Here is a 24,611-nt window from a genome sequence, read left to right on the forward strand (position 1 = left end):
GCTTTTCGACAGCTCTCTCCTCGCCGTAGGTGTCATCGCCGAACTGCACCATCTTCTGCAACAGAGTGCTGAGACGGAGAGCAAAGTCATCAACGTCCTCACCTGGCTTGAAGGCCGGGTTCTCCCACTCCTTGCGAAGTGCCCGCAGTGTGGACTTGCGGGCGCGGTCGCTGCCGATGCGTGCCGCAGCGATGGCGTCCCAAGCCTCCTTGGCAGTCCGTTTATTGGTAAGCGAGAACTGCATCTCGGACGGGACTGCTGCGATGAGGGCATCCAGCGCCCGTCGATCCTGGTCGTAGTCGACGTCACCGTACCGGACTGCCTCCCACATGTGCCGCACCTGGAGCTTTACCCTCATCACCGCAGCCCACTCGACGTAGTTGGTCTTAGTGAGGGTAGGCCACCCACCGCCGGGGCCGACGTCTCTGACAACAGCCTGAAACCCGTGGTGACCACGGTACCGATCCGGGGAGAGAGAGCCACGCCGCCTGTAAAGGCCGCGCTCTCCATCGACCCGTCCGCCACCGTTGCCGTGCGCGCCTCCTCCAGGAGCGCCGCCGGCGTGCGCGCCTCCTCCAGGAGCGCCGCCGGCGCGTCCGCGCCTGTCTGGGCTGCTGCCCCGCTCGTGGGCGTGCGCCGCTGCCCACTGTGCCGCCCGCTCTCGCGCTGCCTCTGCCTCCGGCAGCTCGAGGTCCGCGTCGGCGCTGTTGTCAGCAGAAATGGAGCTGCCGGTGCTGCCGCGCAGAGCCTCGACCTCCGCTGCCGCCGCACGCGCTGCAACCGCCGCCGCCTCTGCTTCTGCCTCCGCTCTGGCTACTGCTAGCTCCGCCGCTGCCAGCCTCGACGCCCTTGCCGCCGCCGCAGCGGTCTCTGCCGCCGCTCGCTCGCGTTCCTCTGCCGCGGCAAGTTCGGCCTCCTGCCGACGCCGCGTGCTCGAGGCGACCGAGCGCTGAGACTGCCCTGCGGACATGACGCGCTACCGGGGGAGGGCTGCTGCGTGGGGAGAGGGCTGCTTCAGACGAGCTACTGCTGCTCTGCGCAGAGGGAGAGGGGTGAGCAGGAGCAACCGGGGCTGCTGCTGCTCTTAGCTGGGGCTGCTGCGAGGCTGAGGGGGGAGATGAGCAGGAGATGCTCAGGCTACAGGATAGACAGGCTCTGATACCACTTGTTAGTCGCTGAATTCTTACTCTTGGTAGTAGCTGAATTCTTACTCTCATCGAGAGAGGATGACACTAGGAGTTGGGGCAATTTTTTCTTTATTTCTCACACAAATACCATGCCAACCTGAGGGGTTGGGGATACATATTTATAGGCCCATGGCCAGCCAAGCATATGCCAAGATGCTAGTCTAAGATGCTAGTCTAAGATGCTGTCCTAGATGCTGTCCTCTAGTCTAAGATGCTAGTCTAAGATGCTGTCCTAGATGCTGTCCTCTAGTCTAAGATGCTGTCCTAGATGCTGTCCTAGTGTCCTAGATGCTGTCCTAAAGCATATGGGCAGCAAGACCACCATGTGGCAGCCCCACAAAGACCATGCAGTGCACAAGGACTTATCCCATCAGGCAACAGTGGCCGTGAATGTATTGCTCATCGCTCCGTGAGCTCGGCCTGCGTGAGCCGCCGGAAGGGATGTGGCGGCGTGGCCGATGCGGTCGATGGTGTCGCGGGTGTGGTCGCATGCTTAGGTGCCACCGGAATGGGCGTCGACACGCGGCCACTAGGGCATGGCGCGGACCGCCCAAGCTGCTGCTGCGACGTCCCGTCGATGACCTGAGTCTGGCGCTCATAGGCGTGCGTGAGACTCATGGCTTGTTGGATGTCCTGGGGTCGTGGAGCTCAACATCGATACGGACTTGCTCGGGTAGGCTGGTCATGAACAGCTAGACTTGTTGGAGCGGTCGACGTTGACCTACGCGACAAAGAAGTGCCAAAAATTTCTCCTGATAATCATCAACCGTACCGTGGAATGGCAGGCGTGCAAGCTCACCGAGTTTGTTGCTGTAGAGGGGTGGGCCAAAATAGAGGTGGCACGGCTCCTTGAAGCGATCCCAGGTCGATGTACCTGTATCACGTTCTAGCATGAAGTACCAACGCTGGGCGATGCCGGTGAGGTGGTATGATGCGATCCAGACCTTGTCTTCATCATTCGCTGGCCACGGAAGAATTGATCACACCGGTTTAACCACCCGAGTGGATCCTCCTTCCCATCGAATGTGGGGAACTCGAGCTTATGGAATCCGGGAACGCCGTATTGGCCGCTGACAAGCGGCGGTTGGTGCTATGCAGGATCGATGGTGGCTTGGAGCTGTGGAGTGGATGGAGATGGCAATTCAATGGGAATGAGGGATGGGGAGCGAGGAAACTAGATATGATGGATGGCGATGGTGTTTGGAGGCTGGGGTGGAGGTTGTGCAGCGACCGACGAAGGGAAGGTGGAGGTTTGTGCAGCGGCTGGTGGAGGGACGGTAGTGAAAATTGCAAGCACACTATGCTCGGCAACGGCGGAAGATGCAGCCTCCATGGGGCGTTTCTCCATGGTGGTGATGCAAGAGGACATGTTGGGCATCTGCTACGCCATGTCACCAAGCTGCTTCTGCATGTTAGCCATCATCTTGGTCATGGCCTCCATCCATGGCTTGTGCCTGCGCTGCCGCCGCAGACCCATCCCCATCATTGGAGCCTGGCATCTCTGATACCATATTGGTAAGGCCTGAATTGCGACAAAGGGAGTAGTGGTGGCTGACCAGAAGGCTTGACTCCCCGGCATCCAGGTGCCTTGGCGGCAACCTGGCGGTGATGCAAGGGGCAACCGAGATGAGGCAAGAGACTCCTTTATTGATTCTTGTTTAACCAATGGACTACAAATGACGTGCTTCTTATAGCCGACTAGCTAAGCCAACCAGAAGATCCTAACGGCCAAACTAATTGCTAAACAACCCAACTAATCAAATATTTATCCTAACCGACTGGAGCCTCTGATCTTTATCCGGCACCCGTGCTATCGTCAACCACATTGCCTCTTGCGATGCTGATACGTTTGGCTGACCATAACAACATATTTGGCGAAGTTGGGCTTTGTTAGCAAGCCTTAAGTTTGATATCACATATCAGTAATAGAAAATTGCCTAACATCATGGGATAATAGCACTAAACAATTCAGAGTACATGAAAACATCTTCATAAATACCAAGAAGCTAACAATGATACACATACGACAAACAAACAGAGAAACACAAATAGTTATCATAAACCTAATATGTCTGATGTAGAATAGTAGTAAACCTACCATATCTGATCTATTGAATAATCTCATATGCATGAATAGTGAACATTAGCATTTATGTTTCAGCATTTATTTTGATCAGATAGATGTGATTTCAACATGGTATTGTGGTGTCATGAGCGTAAGCAGTAGACGTGTTAGTCAAAGTTGTTTAGAGACCGTTAGGACATCCAAAGTGACACTCTTTCATGATCAAATGGCAAGGGAGGGGACAGAATTGTTAGGACTCTCTTCTACATAACAAGAGGTTATGTGATGTTCAGAATAAAGCAAGACGGAAACGAATTAGTTTCCCCAGTACAGATCTATCTACTCTCCCTTGCGCCTCCCTCCTTCAAGCTGTTTCCATCCAGCCTCTTTCAGTTTTTACCCCGTCATGAACTAGGCTCATGGCATTGTGTTACCATATCATACTTGCGTATTTGCTTTCCTCCTACTTATTAATGTCTCATTATTTCTTCAACTAACACTTCCAGAATTCTAGTTTTCTTTGACAACACTATGCATGCCATACTTACATATCTGTTTTCTCCTACTTACTTATGTCTCCTTATTTCTCCAACAAACACTTGGCAGAATTCTAATTTTCTTTACATTATAACATTATATACTTTCATGCTCTACAAAGCGATTAGTGGATGAGAAATCTACTAAGTCATTTTAATGAAAAAAAAGGCGGAAAAATGTTTAGCCTTTTCATAACATCATAAAATAAAATAAAAAGAATATTCCAGACAACAAGCATTGCCATAATAGTAATCATAACGGGAGCTGCTCCCATAAACACCCACAATTCCTCAGAAGTCAGAACCAAATCAAAGATAGGGAAATGATGTGCACTGAACCTTATTGCTTGGCATTTGTTAATACGCTTGCTGCTTGTCGATGTTCCAGGACACAAGGACGTTACATAATCGGATCTGAATAATAATTTGGACAGGATCAGTTGGTTGGCATGATAGATGAAAAGGTTGTTTGTTAGGTAAAATTTCACATCATCCTGACAATGATGATAATAAAGCAAAAAAGGGAAAATAAGAAAGATGCCAACAAAATAAAGTTAAATCGGTGTATAAATGTGTCACTACAGTATATATATGATGTGGGGGAAAGCAGTAAAGAGAGACTTGAACAATTGGAATGTATCCAAAGAATTATCTTTCAATAGGAGCACATGAAAATTAGCAATCCATATCCAAACCCTGACCTCGGATGACCTACTATTATTAATATTATGAATACTTTTTTACTCTTGTTTATATATTATACCCTCTTTTTTGGCTCTCATTGGGTTTCATCTATATCCTACCCCAACTTGCTTAGGACAAAAGGCTTTGTTGTTATTGCTGTACAGTGTACACTGCACGCGCTCCATTTGCAGTCTCACTATCCCATATATTCTAACCAAGGTTTGCCACATTGACAGATTTGGCAATGAACCCTTCTGAATCCTAATTGCGGAAACTACATACCTCAACATTATAAATTCATTTTTGGCAAAACCTGCTGCTAAATCGAGCAATCCAAATTTGGTCGACATGTTCTGTGCAATATAGTACAATAATCTTATTGGATCCATTTAGATAAAGTTGTTGCAAACAACAAAAGATAATCTAGCACTCCTATGCAACAAGTCAAGGCCACATCGGTTTCTAGATAAAGTTCAGCATTAGCAAATTATGCTATTTTTAAAAGTTACCCTTTAACTAGTACCCCTACAGTCAAAAATAGGTGATGTTATGCACTTTTTAAAACTTTAGTTATCAATATCTTTATGAATATTTAAGTTTGACATGTGAAAATGTTACGTAGATTTGTCTTGAAAAGCACTTTCACACTAAAATAATTTTAATAAGATTTCCAATATTATATTACAATAGATATTGGTGGTGAAAGCCATGTTTTGCAACTATGCCGACGTCCAAATCACTAGTGATTGGAGGGAGTACATGTATGCATATATATCCTTTAGTAAAAGAAATGATTGGGGTATTTTGCATTTTTATTTGCTTTTTAGCTTGGCCAAGGATGGAGCCTCTCCCTCTCCCTTCCGCACCCCTCCCCCCCCCCCCCGGCGCCTCAACCTCCCAGTGCCCCACGTCGGCGTCCACCCCGGTGCCGGCGGCCACCCTCAAGACCGTTCCTACCCCCGGGCTCGTCACCCAGTCCTCCCGGGCGCCGGGTTCTCCTTCCCGCTCCCCTGCTCCTTCCGGCCGTTCTAAGGCGCAAAGGTGGAGGGACTCCAGTCCTGCCTTCTCGGTCTCGGTTGGAGGCCCTAAGGTCTCTGGCCAGGCTAGCTACCGTGACGTGCTTATCTCCTCCGAGCCCGCCGACGGATGGGAGGTGTATGAAAGCCGGCGGACCCGCCGGAGGCGTCTTCGACCGCCGCGTCATCCCCGTCGGCCAGTTCCTGAGGTCCTGAGGGGAAAGTGTTTCAACTGTCTGTCGCCGTCGCATCGTGCTGCCGTGTGCCGTCGCCCCACGCGCTGCCTGTGCTGCAGGGCTTCTGGGTACCGCTCTGCGGCGTGCTCTCGCCGGTCGGCTGCTGCGGCGCGTCCTGCTCCTGTCCGGCCGGCGACGAAGATGGTGTGGCGCCGCGTCGTGCCTCCGCCTGCAGGCGCTCGCCTTTCCCCGCGCCGGCAGCTGCCAGGCCGGTGCAGGATGTCTGCGTAGGCGTGGTTGGAGATCGTGGCCGCTGGAAGCGTCGTCGGGCTCGTCGGCGGCGTTCTGGTGGTCGTTGCGAACGCCCCCCTTCCACGACTCGTTCTTCCAGTGCTGTGGACGAGGCTGCTTCCCCGCCCCCGGTGTCCTCTGGTGACGTCGTGGGCCGGGCGGAGGCGGATGCTTCGAGGAGAATTCCTCAGCGCGTCATCGTTCGTTCGCCTGGTCTGGATGGTAATGAGGATGATCTTCGCCGTGCCCTTGTTGCCACTGTCGTGGGTGAGTGCTCCGGTCTCTCCGTTGAGCTCCTCAAGACGCTGATCGCCTCAAGGTTTAACCTATCGGGGGAGGTGTTGATCGTACGGCGGGACTCGCCTGCAAGTTTCCTCCTCATCCTCCCGGACGTGGCCTCTGCTGATCGCGTCTACAACGGCGGGCAACCTTTCATCTCGCCCTCCCTCAGGCTCCATATCATGCGCTGGTCCCGTTTCTACCGCTCCAATGGTCTGGTTTGCGCCGGTGAGGTGGATGTTGTGATCCGTGGCATCCCGGCGCACGCCTGGGAGCTGTCCACGGCTGATTAGCTCCTCAATGAGTTCTGCTTGGTTCGTGAAATCCATCCTGACACCTTCAATCGGCGGGACGTCTTCCGCCTGCGGGCCTGGTGCACAAGGCCTGAGCTCCTCCCTCCGGTCATGGAGCTGCTTGTCGGAGAACCGTCCCTGTCTCACGGGGGTGATCCGCAAGTGCTTAGGACCTTGTCGTATCCCGTTGAGATCAAGGCTTCGTTCGCCTCCCCGGCGTCCGTGCCGGCTCCCCCTCCGTCACCGCCCCCCGCCCCGGCTGGCAGTGGCGATGGTGGCGGTGTTTCTCTGCTACGTCGTGGTGCTCCGGCTGCCCCCTCCCTGTCGCAGTCTTCCGGAGCCGAGTCGGCGCCCCCCGGCGACGGTCCTCACGCGCCAATCTGCTCTCGATTGGGCCCACGTCCGGTGGGTGCATGCAGTGCGGCAGCTTCCCCGGTGCTGAGACGCTTCGGGTCGGGCGTTTCTCCCATGCAATCGTCGTCCGTTGGCGGTTCGGGGCGCTTGCCATGCATTGATGGGATGGCAGCGGTCGGCCTCCCCGAGGTGTTTTCCTCCTTCCCCAGGGAGGACGCGGGCCTTGACTGCTGCGTGATGCCCCAAGCGGCTGCGGCCTCCTTCGGGCCCTGTGCAGATGAGATCTCCTCCGCTCCTGGTGGATCCCCTATGGCTCTTGTGCTTAATGCCGCCCCGGCCCCTGGTGATAGGCTGAGTGGCCTGTTTTCTGAGGTTGAGCCTCTCGAGCTAGCTCCCTCGGTTGGCGCTGGGCCCTCTGAGGTTGAGCCTCTTAGGCTGACTTCGTTGGACGACGACGCTGATCCTCAAGTCTCTGGGCCGGTTGCCTTGGTTGGGTTGGTCCCGGACTCGGCGGTCGCGCAACTACTTGCCTCGGTTGGACATGCTCCGGCTACTCCGGTCGTGGCGGTTGCTTCCTCGGACGCCCCGCGGGTGCCTGCGGTCTCTACCCGTCCGCGGCCCCTCTCGGTCTACTTCAGGCGGCGCCGGCGCTCCAGGTCTCCCGCCCAGCCCGCCGCCGGGGATAGTTCCGCTCTGCAGCAATTCATCTCCAACATCACCAAGCCCGTGCAACAGCTGCTGCCTCAGCCGGCCGCCCCCAAGGGGCGTTCTAGGCCCCGTCCCCCAGCGTCCCTCCCCCGACGCAGTCGGCGGGTCGCTGGGGTGGGCCCTTGCTCCCCGGGGCCAATTCTGAATGATGCCCAGAGGCGGGTGATCAAGTGCCTTGGGATTTCCTCAAATTCAGAGAAGGTTGGTCATGAAGATCTGGAAAGATACAGCAAGCTTTTTGAGAACCCCCTCACCGGCGCTCACCTCTCTGCTTTGGCGGCTCTTTTCGGCTGGAGGGCGGAGGACGGCGACCAGGTTCGTGCTGCAGACGTCCTGTCTATCTCTTGCTGATGCTTCTTGTGGTCGTCCCTGTCAAGTTTCTTCCAATGAATCCCTCTTCAATCCTCGTTTGGAACGCGCGGGGCCTTAATCAGCAGGGCCGTCGCAATGCTATTCGGGATGTTATTCTGTCTGTTAATGCTGATGTGGTGTGCCTTCAAGAAACAAAGGTTGCTGTCATGTCTTCAGGGATGCTCCTTTCTGTTTGTGGTTCTTGCTACGACAAATTTATTGCTCTGCCTGCCCACGGCACTAGAGGGGGTGTTCTGATCGCTTGGAAAAGCTCTGTCTGTCAAGCCCTGGCCTCACGGGTCGATCGCTTCTCGGTTTCCGTCCTCTTCTCTAAGCAAGAGGGGCGAAACTGGTGGTTACTGGTGTGTATGGTCCTCAAGAAGATGAGGAGAAGGTATTGTTCCTCCAGGAGCTGAGAGATGTGCGTGCCTTGTGTTCGGGCCCCTGGCTGGTCGCTGGTGATTTCAACTTAATTTATCAGGCAATTGATAAGAATAATGCAAACCTGAATCGGGCGTTGATGGGAAGATTTCGTCGCTTCTTGGATGACACTGAGGTTATGGAAATTCCACTGTTGGGACGAAAGTTTACTTGGTCAAATGAAAGAGCTTCTCCTACTTTGGTGAGGCTCGATCGGGCCTTTTGCTGTTCTGATTGGGACATTATCTTCCCGGATTCCGTTCTCCAGAGTTCTGCGTCAACCGTTTCAGATCACTGCCCCCTCATCTTGGGGCTGAAGGTCGCCTCCCGTGGCAGGCGACGTTTCCATTTTGAGAGTTTCTGGCCGAAGCTCCCGTGGTTCTGTGAGGCGGTGCAACAAAACTGGTCGGCTCCTGTGCAATCTGTGCAATCTCTTTGCGCGGTCGAGCGGGTGTTCCTCAAGTTGCAGCGTCTATCCAAAGGCCTCCAAAAATGGAGTCAAAGAAAGGTCGGCAATGTTAAGCTGCAGCTTGAAATGGCCAAGGAGGTACTGCATCGTCTTGAAATTGCCAGAGATTCCAGGAACCTTGACCCGGGGGAAGAATGGCTGAGGAAGAAGCTAAAGCTGCATTGTCTTGGCCTCGCATCTCTGGAACGAACTATTGCCCGGCTGCGTTCTAGGATCCTCTACCTGCGTGAAGGCGATGCTAACACATCCTTTTTCCACCAGCAGGCCCGTTACAGAAAAAAGAAGAATTTTATCCCCAAATTTCAGGTTGGCGACTCTATGGTCTCTTCGCAAGAGGGCAAGCTTGCTGCTGCTTCTGAGTTTTATGAGCACCTCCTTGGTTCGGCAGTGGAGAGATCTTACAGCCTGAACCTTCCTGCCTTCCATTTTCAGCATCAACAGGATCTATCGGCCCTGGATACGCCATTCTCCATGGACGAGGTTTGGGCTGCTATCAAATCCTTGCCTCCGGATAAGGCCCCCGGACCGGATGGTTTCACAGTTAGATTCTATAAATCCTGTTGGGAATTTATAAAAGATGACATAATGCAGGCCCTCGAGGCCATTCAGAGGGGTCATGTATTCAAATTCAGATTGCTTAACACTGCTTTCATCACTCTTCTACCCAAAAAGGTCGACCCTCTACAGGTCAAGGATTATAGGCCCATTAGTCTCATTCATAGCTTCGCCAAGCTGGTTGCAAAGATCATGGCTAACCGTCTGGCTCCGTTTCTCCCTGATTTGGTCTCCAAAAATCAGAGTGCATTTGTCAAAGGGAGAAATATTCAGGACAATTTCTTGCTTGTGCGGCAGCTGGCCAAATGTTTGCACAAGAAAAAAGAGCCTCACATCCTTCTCAAGCTGGACATTTCGAAGGCTTTCGATTCGGTCTCTTGGCCTTTCCTGCTGGACGTGCTGCAACAGCTTGGTTTTGGTCGCCGCTGGTGTAATCTGCTCTGTTTGCTGTTATCTACTGCATCAACTCATGTTCTGGTCAATGGTGAGATTGGGGATCTTATCCATCACCAGCGGGGCCTTAGGCAAGGCGACCCCTTGTCTCCAATGGTTTTTATTCTCGTCATGGATGTCCTAAACTCTTTGATCAGTCATGCCTCTCGTGAGAACCTGCTGCAGCCCTTGGCGGTTCATCATGTGCAGCACAGGATTTCTTTTTTTGCGGATGACATCATTCTGTTCCTTCGGCCGTCAAGAAATGATATCTGCCTGATTAAGCATTTGCTGGAGGTTTTTGGTCATGCCTCCGGCCTTAACACCAATTTGGAGAAGAGCTCTGTAACGCCTATTCAGTGCTCCGAGGTTGAGTTGGGCGTAGTTTCAGATTTGATGCCTTGTGAAATTAAGAATTTCCCCATCAACTATCTTGGTATCCCCCTCAATATTCGCAAGCCTTCTAAATCTGAATTACAGCCCCTTGTTGACAAGGTTGCCAACAACCTCCCTTCCTGGAAAGCGTCGCAAATGAACAAGGCTGGCAGACTTATTACAGTAAAGGTGGTCCTTTCTGCTATCCCTATCTATCTCTTGATCGCCCTCGACTTGCCTAAATGGGTTTTCAAGGCCTTGGACAAAAGGAGGCGTGGGTTTCTTTGGAAAAGGCAAGAACAGGCGAGCGGTGGTCACTGTTTGGTTGCTTGGAGCAAAGTCCAACAACCATTACAGTATGGGGGACTCGGCATTCTTAATTTGGAAACTATGGGATGGGCGCTGCGTATCCGGTGGCTTTGGCAGCAAAAAACTGACCCCTCTAAGCCTTGGGTGGGATTGCCAATTCAAATTCCACGGATCGCTCAGGCTCTGTTTGATGTTGCTATTGAGTCACTGGTTGGCAATGGCGAAGGCACCAAATTTTGGGCTGACCGGTGGTTTCAAGGAAAATCTATCCCGGAATTGGCTCCTAACTTGATTAAGTTGGTTCCTAAGAGAATTTCCAAGAAGAGAACAATAAAAGAGGCATTGAACAATAGAAGATGGGTATTTGATATCAAAGGCGCCTTATCTGTCCAGGTGATTCTTGAATATTTGACCATTTGGGGTCTGGTAGATGATAAGGTTTTAGATCCTGCTATTCCTGATCAGCACTCTTGGCGCCTCTCTAAGAGTGGCAGCTACAGCAGCAAATTAGCCTACGAGGCCTTCTTCATTGGTACTATCAGGTTTGCTCCTTGGAAGCGAATCTGGAAGAGTTGGGCTCCCCTGAAATGCAAATTCTTCATTTGGCTTGCTCTCAACAACAGATGCTGGACGGCCGACCGTCTTGCAAAACGTGGCTTGCCTCATCCCGCTGCGTGCCCTCTTTGCGACCAGGTCGGGGAGACTGTCCAACATGTTCTGGTGTCCTGTGTCTTCTCCAGGCAAGTTTGGGCGGTCATTCTTCAGAAGCTGGGGCTGGTTTCCTTGTCTCCTCAACCGTCGGATACTCTTTTCTCTAGTTGGTGGTGTAAGTCCATAAAAGGCTTGCCTAAAGATCATAAGAAGGGTTTAAATAGCCTGATAATTCTGGTGGCCTGGGAACTTTGGAAGCACCGAAATTTCTGTGTTTTTGAGGGCGGGTCCCCAAGTATCCAGCTGGTTCTCCAAAATATGAAAGAGGAGTGTGGTCTTTGGTGTTCGGCTGGTGCTCGAAGCCTCTCCAAGTTGGTCTCCTCTGGTTTTCAGTGCTGAGTCCAGGGGGCAGCACCTTGTTGTTCGTATTTAGGTGGGGGTGTGTGCTGTGAGCTGGGGTTTATGGCTGGGTCTTATGACCTTTTCAGTGTAGCCCATTAGCTATCGTTTGGATTTTTTGGTTTTTTTGGTCTCTTGACCATTCCCCTGTAGCCCGCTGTTTCTCCTTCTTAATGAAATGACACGCAGCTCTCCTGCGTCGTTCGAAAAAAAAATGATTGGCAAAGAAAGTTGCAGTACATTAATGAGGAACCACTTTTTAGACTACATTGATGAAAAACTAGTAAGACACTTACGTGCTCATTGTGAAATCTATAGGCCCACCCTCATTTGATATCATCTTATTATGGTACTTGGTTGCAATATTACTCTCTGCTGGTTGGTAAGCGAGAGAAATCCATGGCTGGAACAATAGAAGAGTACATCAAAAACACTTTAAAGTTTACACAGCAGAAAGGTACATAATAAACACAGAATAAGACTATATTAACTTTTGTCATGTTACAATGTAAAAGCAAACTTGACTTAGTTGACTAAAACACCTAATGTCACAACTTACAAGACCCAAAGCTCAGACAAAAAGATACAATAGAACATAACTGTACCAAAAGTAATCCTGAAAACAAGCTAAGGCAAACCAATTTCCAAGAAAGTAAAAAATAATAATATCATTATTTATAACCTCAGAATCTTCTGTGGAGTCCTTGGAATCTTCTAGGCGCTGATTTCCCTGTAAGCACAAGTAAGACATGATCATGGATAGATGCTCAGCACCAGAAGCTACATTCAACCTACTCTTATTACTAGAGTACTTTTTTAGTAACAGACCAAAATATCTACAATAGAAAGCAGGAGGTTTATCAAGCAAAACAAAAGACAGCTCAACATGGAAAAAAATAATGTTGACACATTAGTAAGGGAAGGCATTATTGAACAGTTGCTTGCAAAAACCAAGGACAAAACAAGTTCGACCACATTCCAAGGACATTAATCTATTCTCCTTGGGATTATGCATCAAAAAAAGTGAATGCTAAATAAGTCTTACGCCCATGCAAACAGAGCATCTGGCTTATAAAATTGCAGGCAATTAGCCTCCTTCAGATGTTTTACATGATCAGTCCAAGTACCAGACAAGACAAGAATACATGTATGAAATACTTCACTCAAATGAACATACTGAAAAAGGCCAGAAAAAGTAGTAGAAAACAATAGTTAAATAGTTGATTGCACAATTTCAAGACTGGTAACCTTTAGAGCAACAAATGGTAATAAATCTAACAGAGAACTTGTGCAGCACCTTAACTGATGGAACCATTGAGCCACTAGAACCATCATTAGTTTCCCGGGGTTGTAGAGCCTGCCTAGCATGCGACCGGGTAGAATTTACATATGACATTGATGGCCGCAGTTGCAGCACTGCATCAATATGATTCAAATGAACCTGAAAAAAGAGCAAGAGATTGATTCTACAGAACATCATACCAAATAAGCATCTCATACTATTAGTCGCCTAGCAGCCAAAAGTTATTTCAGAAGCCAAAAAGATTTATTGAAATGTGTAAGCTGTGAATTACAATTACTAGATATCAAGGACAATAAACTAGGGAGACAACAAACTTAGTACCACTGATTTGGGTGGAACTGTGTGGGGGGCTTGGGGGAAGGAGTGTTGAGGGTTACAGGGAAATCAGAAATCAATGTCAATGACTGAACTGTAATAATCAAGTACTAGCCTTATCTCTGACTGATGATTACATCAGCTGCGACAGAAGATTTAAACATATGAGTTTGGGTATACAAGATCAATGTGTAACAAGCAACCGGGTATTACATAAACCAGGAACTTGTTCCTGAATAATTTCTCTTGGACAGGAAGGTGGCAACTTAATACACAAGCAAAGAAATAACCTATCCCTCTAAAACACTTACAGGTAAAAAGAGCGGTCCCAAGCCACAGTTATCCTAAGCTAACTGTGGCATGCCACAACTCCATAGGCTACAGTAGCTTGGCTAGTCATAAGCAAGTTGTGTCTAACCAAACAACCACAGAAGCTGTCATGGTACTTACCAAGTTGCCTTGAAGAACTCCAACTGCATAATCAGCCACATCAGCTGCCTTGGATGATGATAGTGTCTGTTACCAACACAAAAAAGAGGACAAATACAAGTGATATTAATGAAATATGAACATGAGCAAGAGAATTGTTTGCATGGAAGCAGAACTATTACCAGATTAATATACCATCACAGGTGATAGAAAAGAATCCTATAATTAGCTTAACTAGTAGAACTATATTTTATTATGATCCAATACAGTCCCTCCGGTCACTAATACTTGACATTTTGGACACCAGCATGGTCTTAAAAACACGACCTTCATCACCATCTTATATTGTAATATGTTTATAAAAATACAAAAAATATAACATTATGAAAGTATTTTCAAGAAAAAAGTACACATGGTTTTCATGTTTCGAACCTAAATATTTTATAAGATATTGATAGTTAAGTTTATAAAGTTTGACCACATGTCTGTACAAAACATCAAGTATTTGTGACCAGAGGTAGTATAAAACAGAGATCCAAGATGGATTATGACAAAAGGGCATCTATATCTTCCTACTCCACTAGAATGAGATCAGCAAGCACTAGTAACTAAAGTTATTCAACATACAAATGCTGCTCTTCTTGTACCAATAGAAACATCAAAACATCAAGGTTCAACACTACCAAATATCTCCACAGCCATTTTTGAAGAACTTTTTGTTCATTATTGTTTACTTTTTTCAGGTTTCATATCCATAAGAGTGGCTGGGCTTTTATGTTGGCTCGCCAAACCTATCACAACCCTCCTTCGCCCGGGGCTTGGGAACAGCAATGTTAAAACAACACTACAAAGAGTAATTATTCCTACGAGTAACTTGATTATGCAGCACAGTATAGCAATCCCAAACTGGCCCTCTCTCACTATAACACGATCATAAATGTTTTCTAGTACATTTTTCGAATTAACAACAAATGGAACAACTCAACTGAATGTATCAGAAAATCACTGAAAGGCAACTAATGTAGTAACACAATGCAGAAATCCTTGGGTACGAAAGAGATAACCACTATATTAGAAGATAAAGACATCCAAGACTGATAGCAGCCTGTGCTGTAAAGTATTGGGCCTCACAACAAGCACAACACTCGAGTTAGTTGTCATTTGCTTGGAAACCTGAACAGACTGCCAGTGTTAAGTCAGGAGAGGATGAGCCAACGAGGAGGAGAGGACGAGCCAACAAGGCCAAGCCAAAATGCCCCTATAACTAAAAGAAAATTTAAATGAAGTACAAAACCTACAGGAGAACCATTCAGGCTCAACTAATTCAAGATATTTGAATTCTTTTAGAAACTATTACTAACCCAGTGTGGAAACATGCATGTCATACATTTCCACACAGCATTGCAAAAAGATAATTTATATCATTAATGTACAAAAAACTAGCACTACAACACAATGGCCATCTTCCAGTGATGTAATAGGCTAGAATTAGATGACCATGGACCAAAGTGGTGTGATGGCGCCGACGACCGGCTGCCGCACCACAAGGACAGAGGATGAGAAGGGGACTAGGACCAGATCGATGTTTCTTCAAGCTTAACGAAAACAGTGCTGCCCCCTCTCTTTAGATAGAGTCTGACTGCAAACATCCAGGATTTAATGTCTAGGCCACAACTAACTCAATCTCAACTAAGTGATTCTTATCCCTAAATTACTTGATGCTAGAGGAAAATAACAATGTAATGTCCAGACCACAACCTGATCTAAACCGTGGCATAATTCACGTTTATACCAACCAAAGATTATGGAATGGTAAAAAAGAGCATTCACATGTTGTATAAACGATGAGCAGCAAGTTCATAATTGATTACAACAAGAGAAAAGAGCAGGGAACAAATTAACTAGTAAAAACATAGTCATGAACAGCAGGACATAGCATCAAGTACTTAGCAGCAAACAAATATAAGGTGCACTAAACGAAGTGAATCATGCAACTGAGAACAAATCTAAGGTGCACTAAGAAAAGCGACAAACATGCAAGTGCCCAAACATTACACATAAAAGTATGATAATTGTAATGACATTGAGATTCAACCAACGAAGTGAATACAAATTACTGAACTCTGCCTAAAGATATCACAGATAATTAAATCTCACCTAGATGCTCACAAGTAAATTAAAGAGTAGGTCGTGTGACTCACCTGTTTTGTTAGTCTCAAAGATGCGGAGACATCTTCGTCGTAATTTTCACTCTGCGTATTGATATTCAAATCTACTTCAATTTTTGAACTCAATGGCTTAACACGAACCTGATATAATCATAATTCCTTCAGCGAAGTAAAATAAACTAATATATTTAAGAATAGAAACTGACCACAGAAAAAGAACATATACAGTAGAGGATGTACCTCTTCACATATCTCATTTAACTCATAGGGACGCCAACATGGCCTCAGGGGGTATTGCATAACATACAGCTGTGATAAAGAAAACAATATATAAAACAACAATTTACAGTCAATAATATTGATAGAAAAACAATACGAACAAAAGGACTCAATTCAACCAGAAGAAACAGATGTATACTGCCGCAGGAATTTTGGGGGAGATCCAAATACCCCTTCCATAGTCAAGCTATTAACTTTGTTAAACTGATCAAATTGCTCAGATAATTTGCTGTATGCATATTGCATATGTTTGGTAAGAACTAAGAATACATTTCTTATTTACCATTATCAAGAAGAAAAAGGCAGGAAAATGGTTAAAACAGAAGAGTTTACAACAAACACTTCTAGGCCTTCTTTTAAGATGTAATTACAAGGCCATTGACTCTGAATAATGACTGCATAAGCATGCAGAGATGAGGAGACAAGTAGCTTGCCTGATGGGCCGCACAAGTTCAAGAGATGAAAAAAAATGCAATAACCTAGAAAGCAAAACAGGGGCTACCAAAAATAAAGATCAAGAAAAAAAGCAGAAACTAGATTACAAAAAAAGAAGGTACAATGCCTAGCATAGAATGATATGGACTGGGTAGGGGTAAGGGTCCGAAGATCGGGGTGGAGGCAGATTCACCCTCCAAGCTCGCTGGACTTGTTCCAGGTGAAACAAGGAGGCTCTGAACAGCCGGCGGAACGGGATAATGGCGAGATCGCCCTCGTGACCAACAGGGCTTGTCCCTGTGGCAGGAGACTCTGATCATGTCAAGACTTAACTTGTTTATTTCTTGCTTGACTTGCAAAGGAGATGGTGTGCTCTTTATATAGAGCCATCCCTAACATGTGTGCTAACAGATTGAAGGCTAACAGATGGATATGCATCTAACAAACGTCCAAGCCAACTAACATGTAGATAATAATGAATGCATGCTACTAACTAATTCCTGGACGTGTGCTGCTGTTGGCCGGTGGATAGCTTCTGCCTTGCCATGGCTGCTGCCCATAACATAGAAAGACAAGCAACACAAAATATACCTTCCTGCAAATGCACAACTTTTCTTTTATTTCTTAAACAGTAGAGCTGCCTTATCCAGTAGCATAGAAGTGAATCTAGAGATATGCAAAAAAATTGAACTGACTTCTCACTGAGAATCTCATAATAACCAACTGTACAAGCCTACAAAGATAATAAAATATCTGTAGATGTAGCCAGAGGGATCCTACATATCTTGCAAAATTCCATGATCAAACTTGACTACATGTCGGAAAAACAAAAGGGATAAATAGTAAAAAAGACAACATGAATGCTGAGATCACTGCTCACACACAAATGTGACTTTTTTGTTTCTTTACAAATGCAATCAAGTTCAACAGATTTTGCAGAGCCATGCAATACCCTTCCCAATGTCTCCAATGTTATATTGAGAATATTTTAAAACTTGTACACTTAGTTCTCATGTTTTTACAAAGATTATTTCTCAGTAGATAGGCTCTCTAGGTAGTAGGACGATATAGAACAATAATAAGCCAGTGCACGCGCGTGCATGGAGAGATAGAGGGAGAGGTGTCATTGTGTAAAAAGATATTACTTGTACATATGCCACTCCAAAACTAAATAACCGAACAGCCACTTCAAACCCAAAAAATAAAAAATTGTTAGTCGAAAACACTTTCCTTATGTATGCTACTCAATCTGGTTTATGTGTGTATCACAAGCCCTAGACAATCTAGGTAATGTTGCTTGTAGATGAACATTCAAACCATTAATCCACAACTAAGACGAAAACAAGAAAACAGGTGAATCTCTCACATGGTAATAACTGGCAAAAATAATCATGGTGTTCTAGTCCAACAGGATGAAAGTATGTTGACCCACGAAGCACAAAACACAATGGAATTTGTGCTCAAACAAGGGTTTCTTGTCTTCTCTGATAATGTGGAGACACCAGCAGTTTGCAACAGATGTTTGATCGGACTCTGTACTGCTCAATCATGTATCTCTGACTGCATGTCTGGCATCTTCTTCAATGAAGAAGAAATTAATATCATGCCATGACTTGGGGTGAAAGGCTACTTGGATCTAGGGAGAAACTAAGATCGTGCAATTTACTCTTTTTCATTTTTGTCAACCACCATCGTTACAATTTATAGCTTTGTGGATTACTTATATAGTTATTAGAAGACTTTCAAGTGGCATGTATAATTTATCCCATAGAGTCAAAGTAGAAACAAACTCCTATGGAAGTGGCGACCTACAATCAGTACGAGAGGAGTTAGAGGTCAAAGAAGTATTGTTCTTATGTAGAAGCAAGGAGGCTTTGGTATAAATAAACCGCAGCCACTTATTTGTGGTATGGTGGACAATCTCTTGCTATAAGCCCTAGAAGCACCTCTCATACAGCTTAGGATGTTTGTTAATAGAGTGGCTTGAGTTGCTGCATAAGCCGGTCCAAAAGTGTGTTTCAAAGGGGCTTATAGCTTTGTAGTGGTACTTCTATTGTTATTAGAAGATTTTGGAGTGGCACATATGCAGTTATCTCGGAGAATTAAAGGTTGTTTGGATCCTGAGTTTTGTTAATCGGTTTTACCAAACCGCATTTTTTTTTTTATCTTTACTAAGACAAAATGTAAGTTGTTATGCAGCTAGTAGAGAAAATGTTTTTTGGATAAAATTAGTTTTATGACAAACAAGGAGGAGTAGCTTTTCACAAACCCATTTTCTCAGTTTTAGGAGAATTTTTTATCATCAAAGATTCCAAGTATCTTAAAATTACCAAACAAGGTATCAGGTGGTCAGGCTCAAAAACCAATTTAATAAAATTTGATTTTGCCTACAAGAACCAAACAACCCCTTAAAGTAGAAACACACTCTTCGTTCAGTCGAACAACAATACAATAATACAAATGCACATGTGTGTCCGAAGAATTAAAACAGAAAGCAGCGTGCCTGAATTTACTACTTTGGAGATATAAACATGATAACACAACAAGAGTATTAGACAATTTGTCCATGAATATTAAACGACCTTATTAATTGATGTTTCAAACAACAGGCCAACACGGCATTGAGAAACACAATTACTTGCCCAAAACCCAACAGAATGATCCAATTCAATCCGTCACTTAGTTCAACACATTCCTTTCCAAAGTTTATTACAGTCTAGAGCTACGGGCCCCAACCTAGAGTGCAGGAACCAATTTGTTTTTGAAGAAAAAAGTTCAGAAACCAATTTAGAGCTTAGCCAAATCAAAGAATGAGCACGAGCAATGATTTAGCAAAGCAAACATAAGACATATATCGATAGAGCATTCACGTTCTGCGCTGAAAGTTGCAGTCACATCGATCATTGTAGTCCAAACAAATCACTTGCATGCCCCTAATCAAGATAGAACATGTTTAAAGACTTAAGAAATTCCATTTCCCAAGCCCTGGATTAACTAATCATCAACAATGGCGGAAACCAAACAGACCCATACCACAGATCGCTACCAAAGCAGAGCAAAGATGCGAGAACAGGCCATCGGCGAAACTAACGCTACAAACAAGGAACAGGGACGGGGTTCCGCGAGCCGTTACCTTGGTGTCTTCGTCGAAGGGCTTGGGGGTGAAGTACACATCGATCTCTCGCACCACGAAGTCCTCCTCCCCCTCCCCAAGGTCAGCAGCGTCCCCCGCCCCGTCCACCTCCATCGCGTCCACGTGATCATCCTCCGGCGGCGCGGGGGTCTCGATCACCAGCTCCGGCTCCGTCTCCGGTTTGGGCACGGCCTCCGGCTTGGGCTTGGGCACGGGCTTCGGCATGGGCTTGCCCTTGGCCCTGGGGCGGAAGCGGGTGGAGGGGGCGGCAGCGGCGGATGAGGCGGCCGGCGCGTCGAGGGAGGCGAGGTCGTTCATGTCGATGTCGGCGTCGAGGGACGGGGGCTTGTCGCCGCCGGTCGCCATGGCCACCGCGGCTCCTTCGCTAGGGTTTCGTGTGGGAAGCACAGGGGTTTGGGATTCTGGGGGGCCAACCTGGGTTTACCGGGGCTGCAAGTAGGGCTAAAAATAGCTCGGAATCAGTTGAACAGGACTTTACTGTATTTGAAATTATATATTTTTTTAAATAGATTCAGATATGAACAATTCAGATACGAATATGATCACGTAGAATATCATAAACGAATAAAAAAGAATATAGATAAAAATAAATACGTCCGGTCAATATTTATCGGAACATGAAAGACTACTAAAATTATATGTAAAACCATAAAAAAAACAAAGAGCATCATACTAGAAAGTTACTACATAATAATTGAAATAATATAGTCCATACACTTAGTCACTTGGATAAAAAAACAACATAACTTAATTCATCGCAAGTTCACGCGTTATATTTGATACAAGTTCACATAGACATACAATACTTAAACTTAGTACACATATTTAAACTTAATTTATCGTAAACTCACAAAAATAATAAAATACTAAAGATAGCATATGCACAAATGGAAGGGAGAGTCTTCTTCAAGCAAGTCTGCCATCGAATGGATAGCGTCCAAATGCCACCGTCGGATAGGATGGGAACCGATAGACAACTACATCTATACCCTTGATCCGCGTCTCGTATGCTGGCTAACGATTGAGATAGAAGTATCCTATTTAAAAAAATAAATGCGTTGTCCTTCCAACCTGTGACACATTTAAAAATAAAGAAATACTTCTTATTTTACTCTTAAAATTCGAAACACTATCAAAATTATCATGAAAAATTCTGAACAATTCTGATGATATAGATGATACTATTATTTAGCCTAAAAAATTCAAATAAAATATATGATATGTACAATGAGAATCTTATTGTACAGATCATATTTAGAGTTGAATTTTTTTTAAGCTAGATTATATGATTCAATAACATAAATATCTTTTAGAATTTTTCATGATTATTTTAATAATATTTTGAATTTATTTAGTATTAGATTGTTATTTTAACCCTGGGTTTCAGATAATATCCGAACTCAGGTAGTCTGGATATCTGATGCTGATGTTGATGGATCCCACATGCCGCCCTCGAGGATGATCAACATCGTTGAAAAAACTAACAACAATGCTCGATCAGTTCCTTGACCAAATCTAGCATATCAGAATTGGATCCTCCATGACCAATCTGTTCTTAGTGCTCTTCTTTCTTCTGTGTCTCCTGAAATCTTGTCACGAGTTCTTTTTCTTTCTGCTTCCCATGAAGTGTGGGCAGCCCTTAAACGTATGTTTGCATCTCAAATCGGGCCAAAGTCATGCAGATTCGGCGTCAACTAGCACCTATCTAGAAGAAAGATCTCACTATGTCCGACTACTTCAACAAAGTAAAAGGGCTCGTTGATGCTCTCGTTGCAGCAAGCCAACATCTGCAAAACAAAGAAATTCTCTCCTACCTCTTCACCGGCCTCGACATGGACTATGATCCGATCGTCACGTTGCTCACCACTAGAGCCGATCCTCTCTGCCGCGATGACATTTGTGTGCATCTGCTCACTTTTGAGATGCGACTTCAACACAATTCCAGGGTGTCCTTCAGCTCCTCGATGAACTCAGCTATGCGCGAGTAGAGGTGGTGGTGGTTGTCGAGGGCGTGGCCATAGGCGTTCCAGTGCCAACAATGGGCATGAACGCATGAACAACAACATCAACTCCAAGACAAAGATGGTGTGCCAAGTCTGTGGGAAGATCGGACATTCAGCACTCAAGTGCGGGTACCGATTTGGCCATTCCTATCAAGCAGAAGACAAGCGTGTCACGGGATCTGCAGTGATTGTACCTGCATACAATGCCGACACAAATAGTATATTGATATCGGTGCTACCGACCACATCACCAATGATCTGGATCGCCTGACGACACGTGAACGCTACACAGGGAAGGATCAAATCCATGCCGCGAATGAAGCAGGTATGATCATTTCCTATATTGGTAATTCAATGATTAACACTCCCTATAGAAATCCTCATCTCAAAGATGTGCTTCATGTTCCTGTAACCACCAAAAATCTTCTATTTGTTCATCGATTTAGCACTGATAATGGTGTTTTCTTTGAATTTCATTCAAATAATTATCTCATCAAGGATCAAGCAACGAGAAGGACTCTTCTTCACGGTCAATGTAAGGATGGTCTTTATTCATTCACCCCTGACCATGGTGTTGCTCCTAGAAAAGCCTTCATCAGTACTGCATCTCAAGAACAGTGGCACAATAGGCTAGGCCATCCATCTACTCCAATAGTTTGTCAAATAGTACAACTCAATAATCTTTCTTATTCCAATGCAAATAACACTGTCACTGTTTGTGATGCATGTCAGTTGGCCAAAAGCCGCCAATTACATTTTGCTTTGTCCAATAATGTGACTTCATATCCTCTTGAACTTGCATACTCAGATGTGTGGGGACCTGTACATACATTTGTTGGAGGATACAAGTACTATGTAGGCTTCATTGATGATTTTAGTAAATTTACATGATTGTATCTACTGAAGCATAAGTTTGATGTGGCTAGCGTCTTTGTCCAATTCCAAACCAATATTGAACGCATTTTGAACAAAAAGATTCTTTATATTCAATTTGATTGGGGAGGGGAATACCAAAAACCTCACTATATTTTCAATCAAATTGGTATTTCACACTGTGTATCATGTCCACATACTCACCAACAAAATGGTGTTGCAGAAAGAAAACACATGCACATAGTTGAAGTGGGTTTATCTCTCCTAGCTCATGCACACATGCCTCTTAAATTTTGGGATAAGGCTTTTTAGACAGCTAGCTTCCTTATCAATCGTCTTCCTAGCAAGACAATTCACTCTTTAACTCTTGTTGAAAAATTGTTTGGCACAAAACCCTCATACACCTTCCTTAAAATCTTTGGTTGTGCTTGTTGGCACAACCTTAGACCCTACAATAGACACAAGCTCCAATTTAAGTCTGTGCAATGTGTGTTTATAGGGTACAATGGATTACACAAAGGGTACAAATGCCTTGACCCCAAATATGGGAGAGTTTACATTTCAGGAGATGTCCGATTTGACAAGACTATTTTTCCCTTTTCCAAAATGTCCCCAAATTCAAGTTTCATTAGATCTGAATCTCAACTTCTTATTCCTTTCACTATAGATAATCTAAACCACCCACCATCAGGGAGTTGTGAATCTAGAGATTACAATTTGGCTAATGATCATGTTTTGTCGTCTAATTCTTAGTCTGATTTTCTTATGCAGACTACACTTCATCAGCATGTTGTTGTCGACAATAGCACTGAAGCTGTTGTTTCTACGGCTCACTCCCCCTTTGATGGAGATAAGGGTGTAGTACCTGATGATGAGCAATCTCAGACACCCTCAAGATCTACTGCAGCGCATGACTCTTTGCCAGATACTTCCTCTCCAACATCAGCGCCTGATCCAATTGAAATACCATCAGACTTCTCAGTTCCTGTTGTTGTACCTGAAGCCCCTCATCAGATGAGAACAAGACTCAAGAACAATATCTCCAAGCCAAAGCAGTTCAATGATGGCACAGTAAGATATGTAGGGAGTCTAGTGATGGAACCAAGTGATCATCTAAAAGCTCGTCAGCATGACAATTGGAAATTGGCCATGGATGAGGAATATCGAGCATTGATAAACAATGAAACCCGGGAACTGGTTCAACCAAGAAGAGGGATGAATCTAATATAGTACAAGTGGGTGTTCAAACTCAAGAGAAGGGCAAATGGTTCAGTAGAAAGGTACAAGGCTCGGTTGGTAGCAAAGGGCTTCATGGAATTGGCTATGCTGACACATCAGTCCAATGATAAAACCAACTAGTATGAGACTTATTCTCTCTTTGGTTGTATCACAAGGTTCGATTCTACAACAGTTGGATGTTCAAAATTCCTTTCTTCATAGGATCTTAGAAGAAGAAGTGTACATGAAACAACCTCCTGGCTATGAACATCCTCAACACAGAGATAAAGTATGCCGGCTGAAGAAAGCTCTATATAGGCTCAAACAAACACCAAGGGCTTGATGCTCACGTCTGAGTTCAAAGTTGCAAGAATTGGGATTCACACCATCTCGTGCAAATTCTTCTCTTTTTATTCTTCACAATGGTGCTACCAAGGTATATGTATTGATCTATGTTGATGACATTATCATCATTGGTTCTTTAGATAGCATTATCAAAGGTCTGCTTGCACAACTTCAACAAGAATTTGCAATTAAAGATCTTGGAGTCTTGCATTATTTTTTGGGTATCAAGGTACATAATACAGATACAGGCATACTATTGACTCAATCCAAATATACTGCTAATGGAGAAAGCTAACATGACTACACCTTCTATGACTACTTCTGAAAAATTAATCAAGACTGATGGAGACCCACTGTCTGCTGAAGATACCTTCAGGTACAAGAGTGTTGTAGGTGCATTACAATACCTCACACTTCCTAGACCAAACATTGCGTTTTGTGTAAATCGTGTATGTCAATTTCTTGCTGCACCAACAACCACTCGATGGGGAGTAGTCAAATGCATCATTTGGTATCTGAAGTTCACACCGATAATGGGA

The 24,611-nt window shown here is 45.4% G+C and overlaps 1 protein-coding gene across 5 annotated transcripts in view; it reads right to left on the reverse strand.

The window, feature by feature from the left end:
- LOC133895286 (uncharacterized) overlaps positions 1 to 20,068 on the reverse strand; it is a 35,059-nt gene extending 14,991 nt beyond the window's left edge. For 4 of the 5 annotated variants that reach the window (XM_062335496.1, XM_062335495.1, XM_062335493.1 and 1 more), the window contains exons 1-8: positions 19,613 to 20,067; positions 16,006 to 16,074; positions 15,799 to 15,906; positions 13,619 to 13,684; positions 12,848 to 12,991; positions 12,233 to 12,280; positions 11,847 to 11,953; positions 4,128 to 4,202 (exon numbers count right to left, since the gene is read on the reverse strand). In XM_062335496.1, the coding sequence (XP_062191480.1) occupies positions 4,128 to 4,202; positions 11,847 to 11,953; positions 12,233 to 12,280; positions 12,848 to 12,991; positions 13,619 to 13,684; positions 15,799 to 15,906; positions 16,006 to 16,074; positions 19,613 to 19,978 (983 nt within the window). In that variant the 5' untranslated portion in view covers positions 19,979 to 20,067. Of the gene's footprint in view, positions 1 to 4,127; positions 4,203 to 11,846; positions 11,954 to 12,232; positions 12,281 to 12,847; positions 12,992 to 13,618; positions 13,685 to 15,798; positions 15,907 to 16,005; positions 16,075 to 19,612 lie in introns of all 5 variants that reach the window. The other variant, XM_062335498.1, reaches the window with a different exon arrangement.
- Between the last annotated feature and the right edge of the window lie 4,543 nt (positions 20,069 to 24,611).

The sequence above is a fragment of the Phragmites australis genome, chromosome 16, assembly GCF_958298935.1.
Source record: "Phragmites australis chromosome 16, lpPhrAust1.1, whole genome shotgun sequence".
Taxonomy (NCBI): Eukaryota; Viridiplantae; Streptophyta; class Magnoliopsida; order Poales; family Poaceae; genus Phragmites; species Phragmites australis.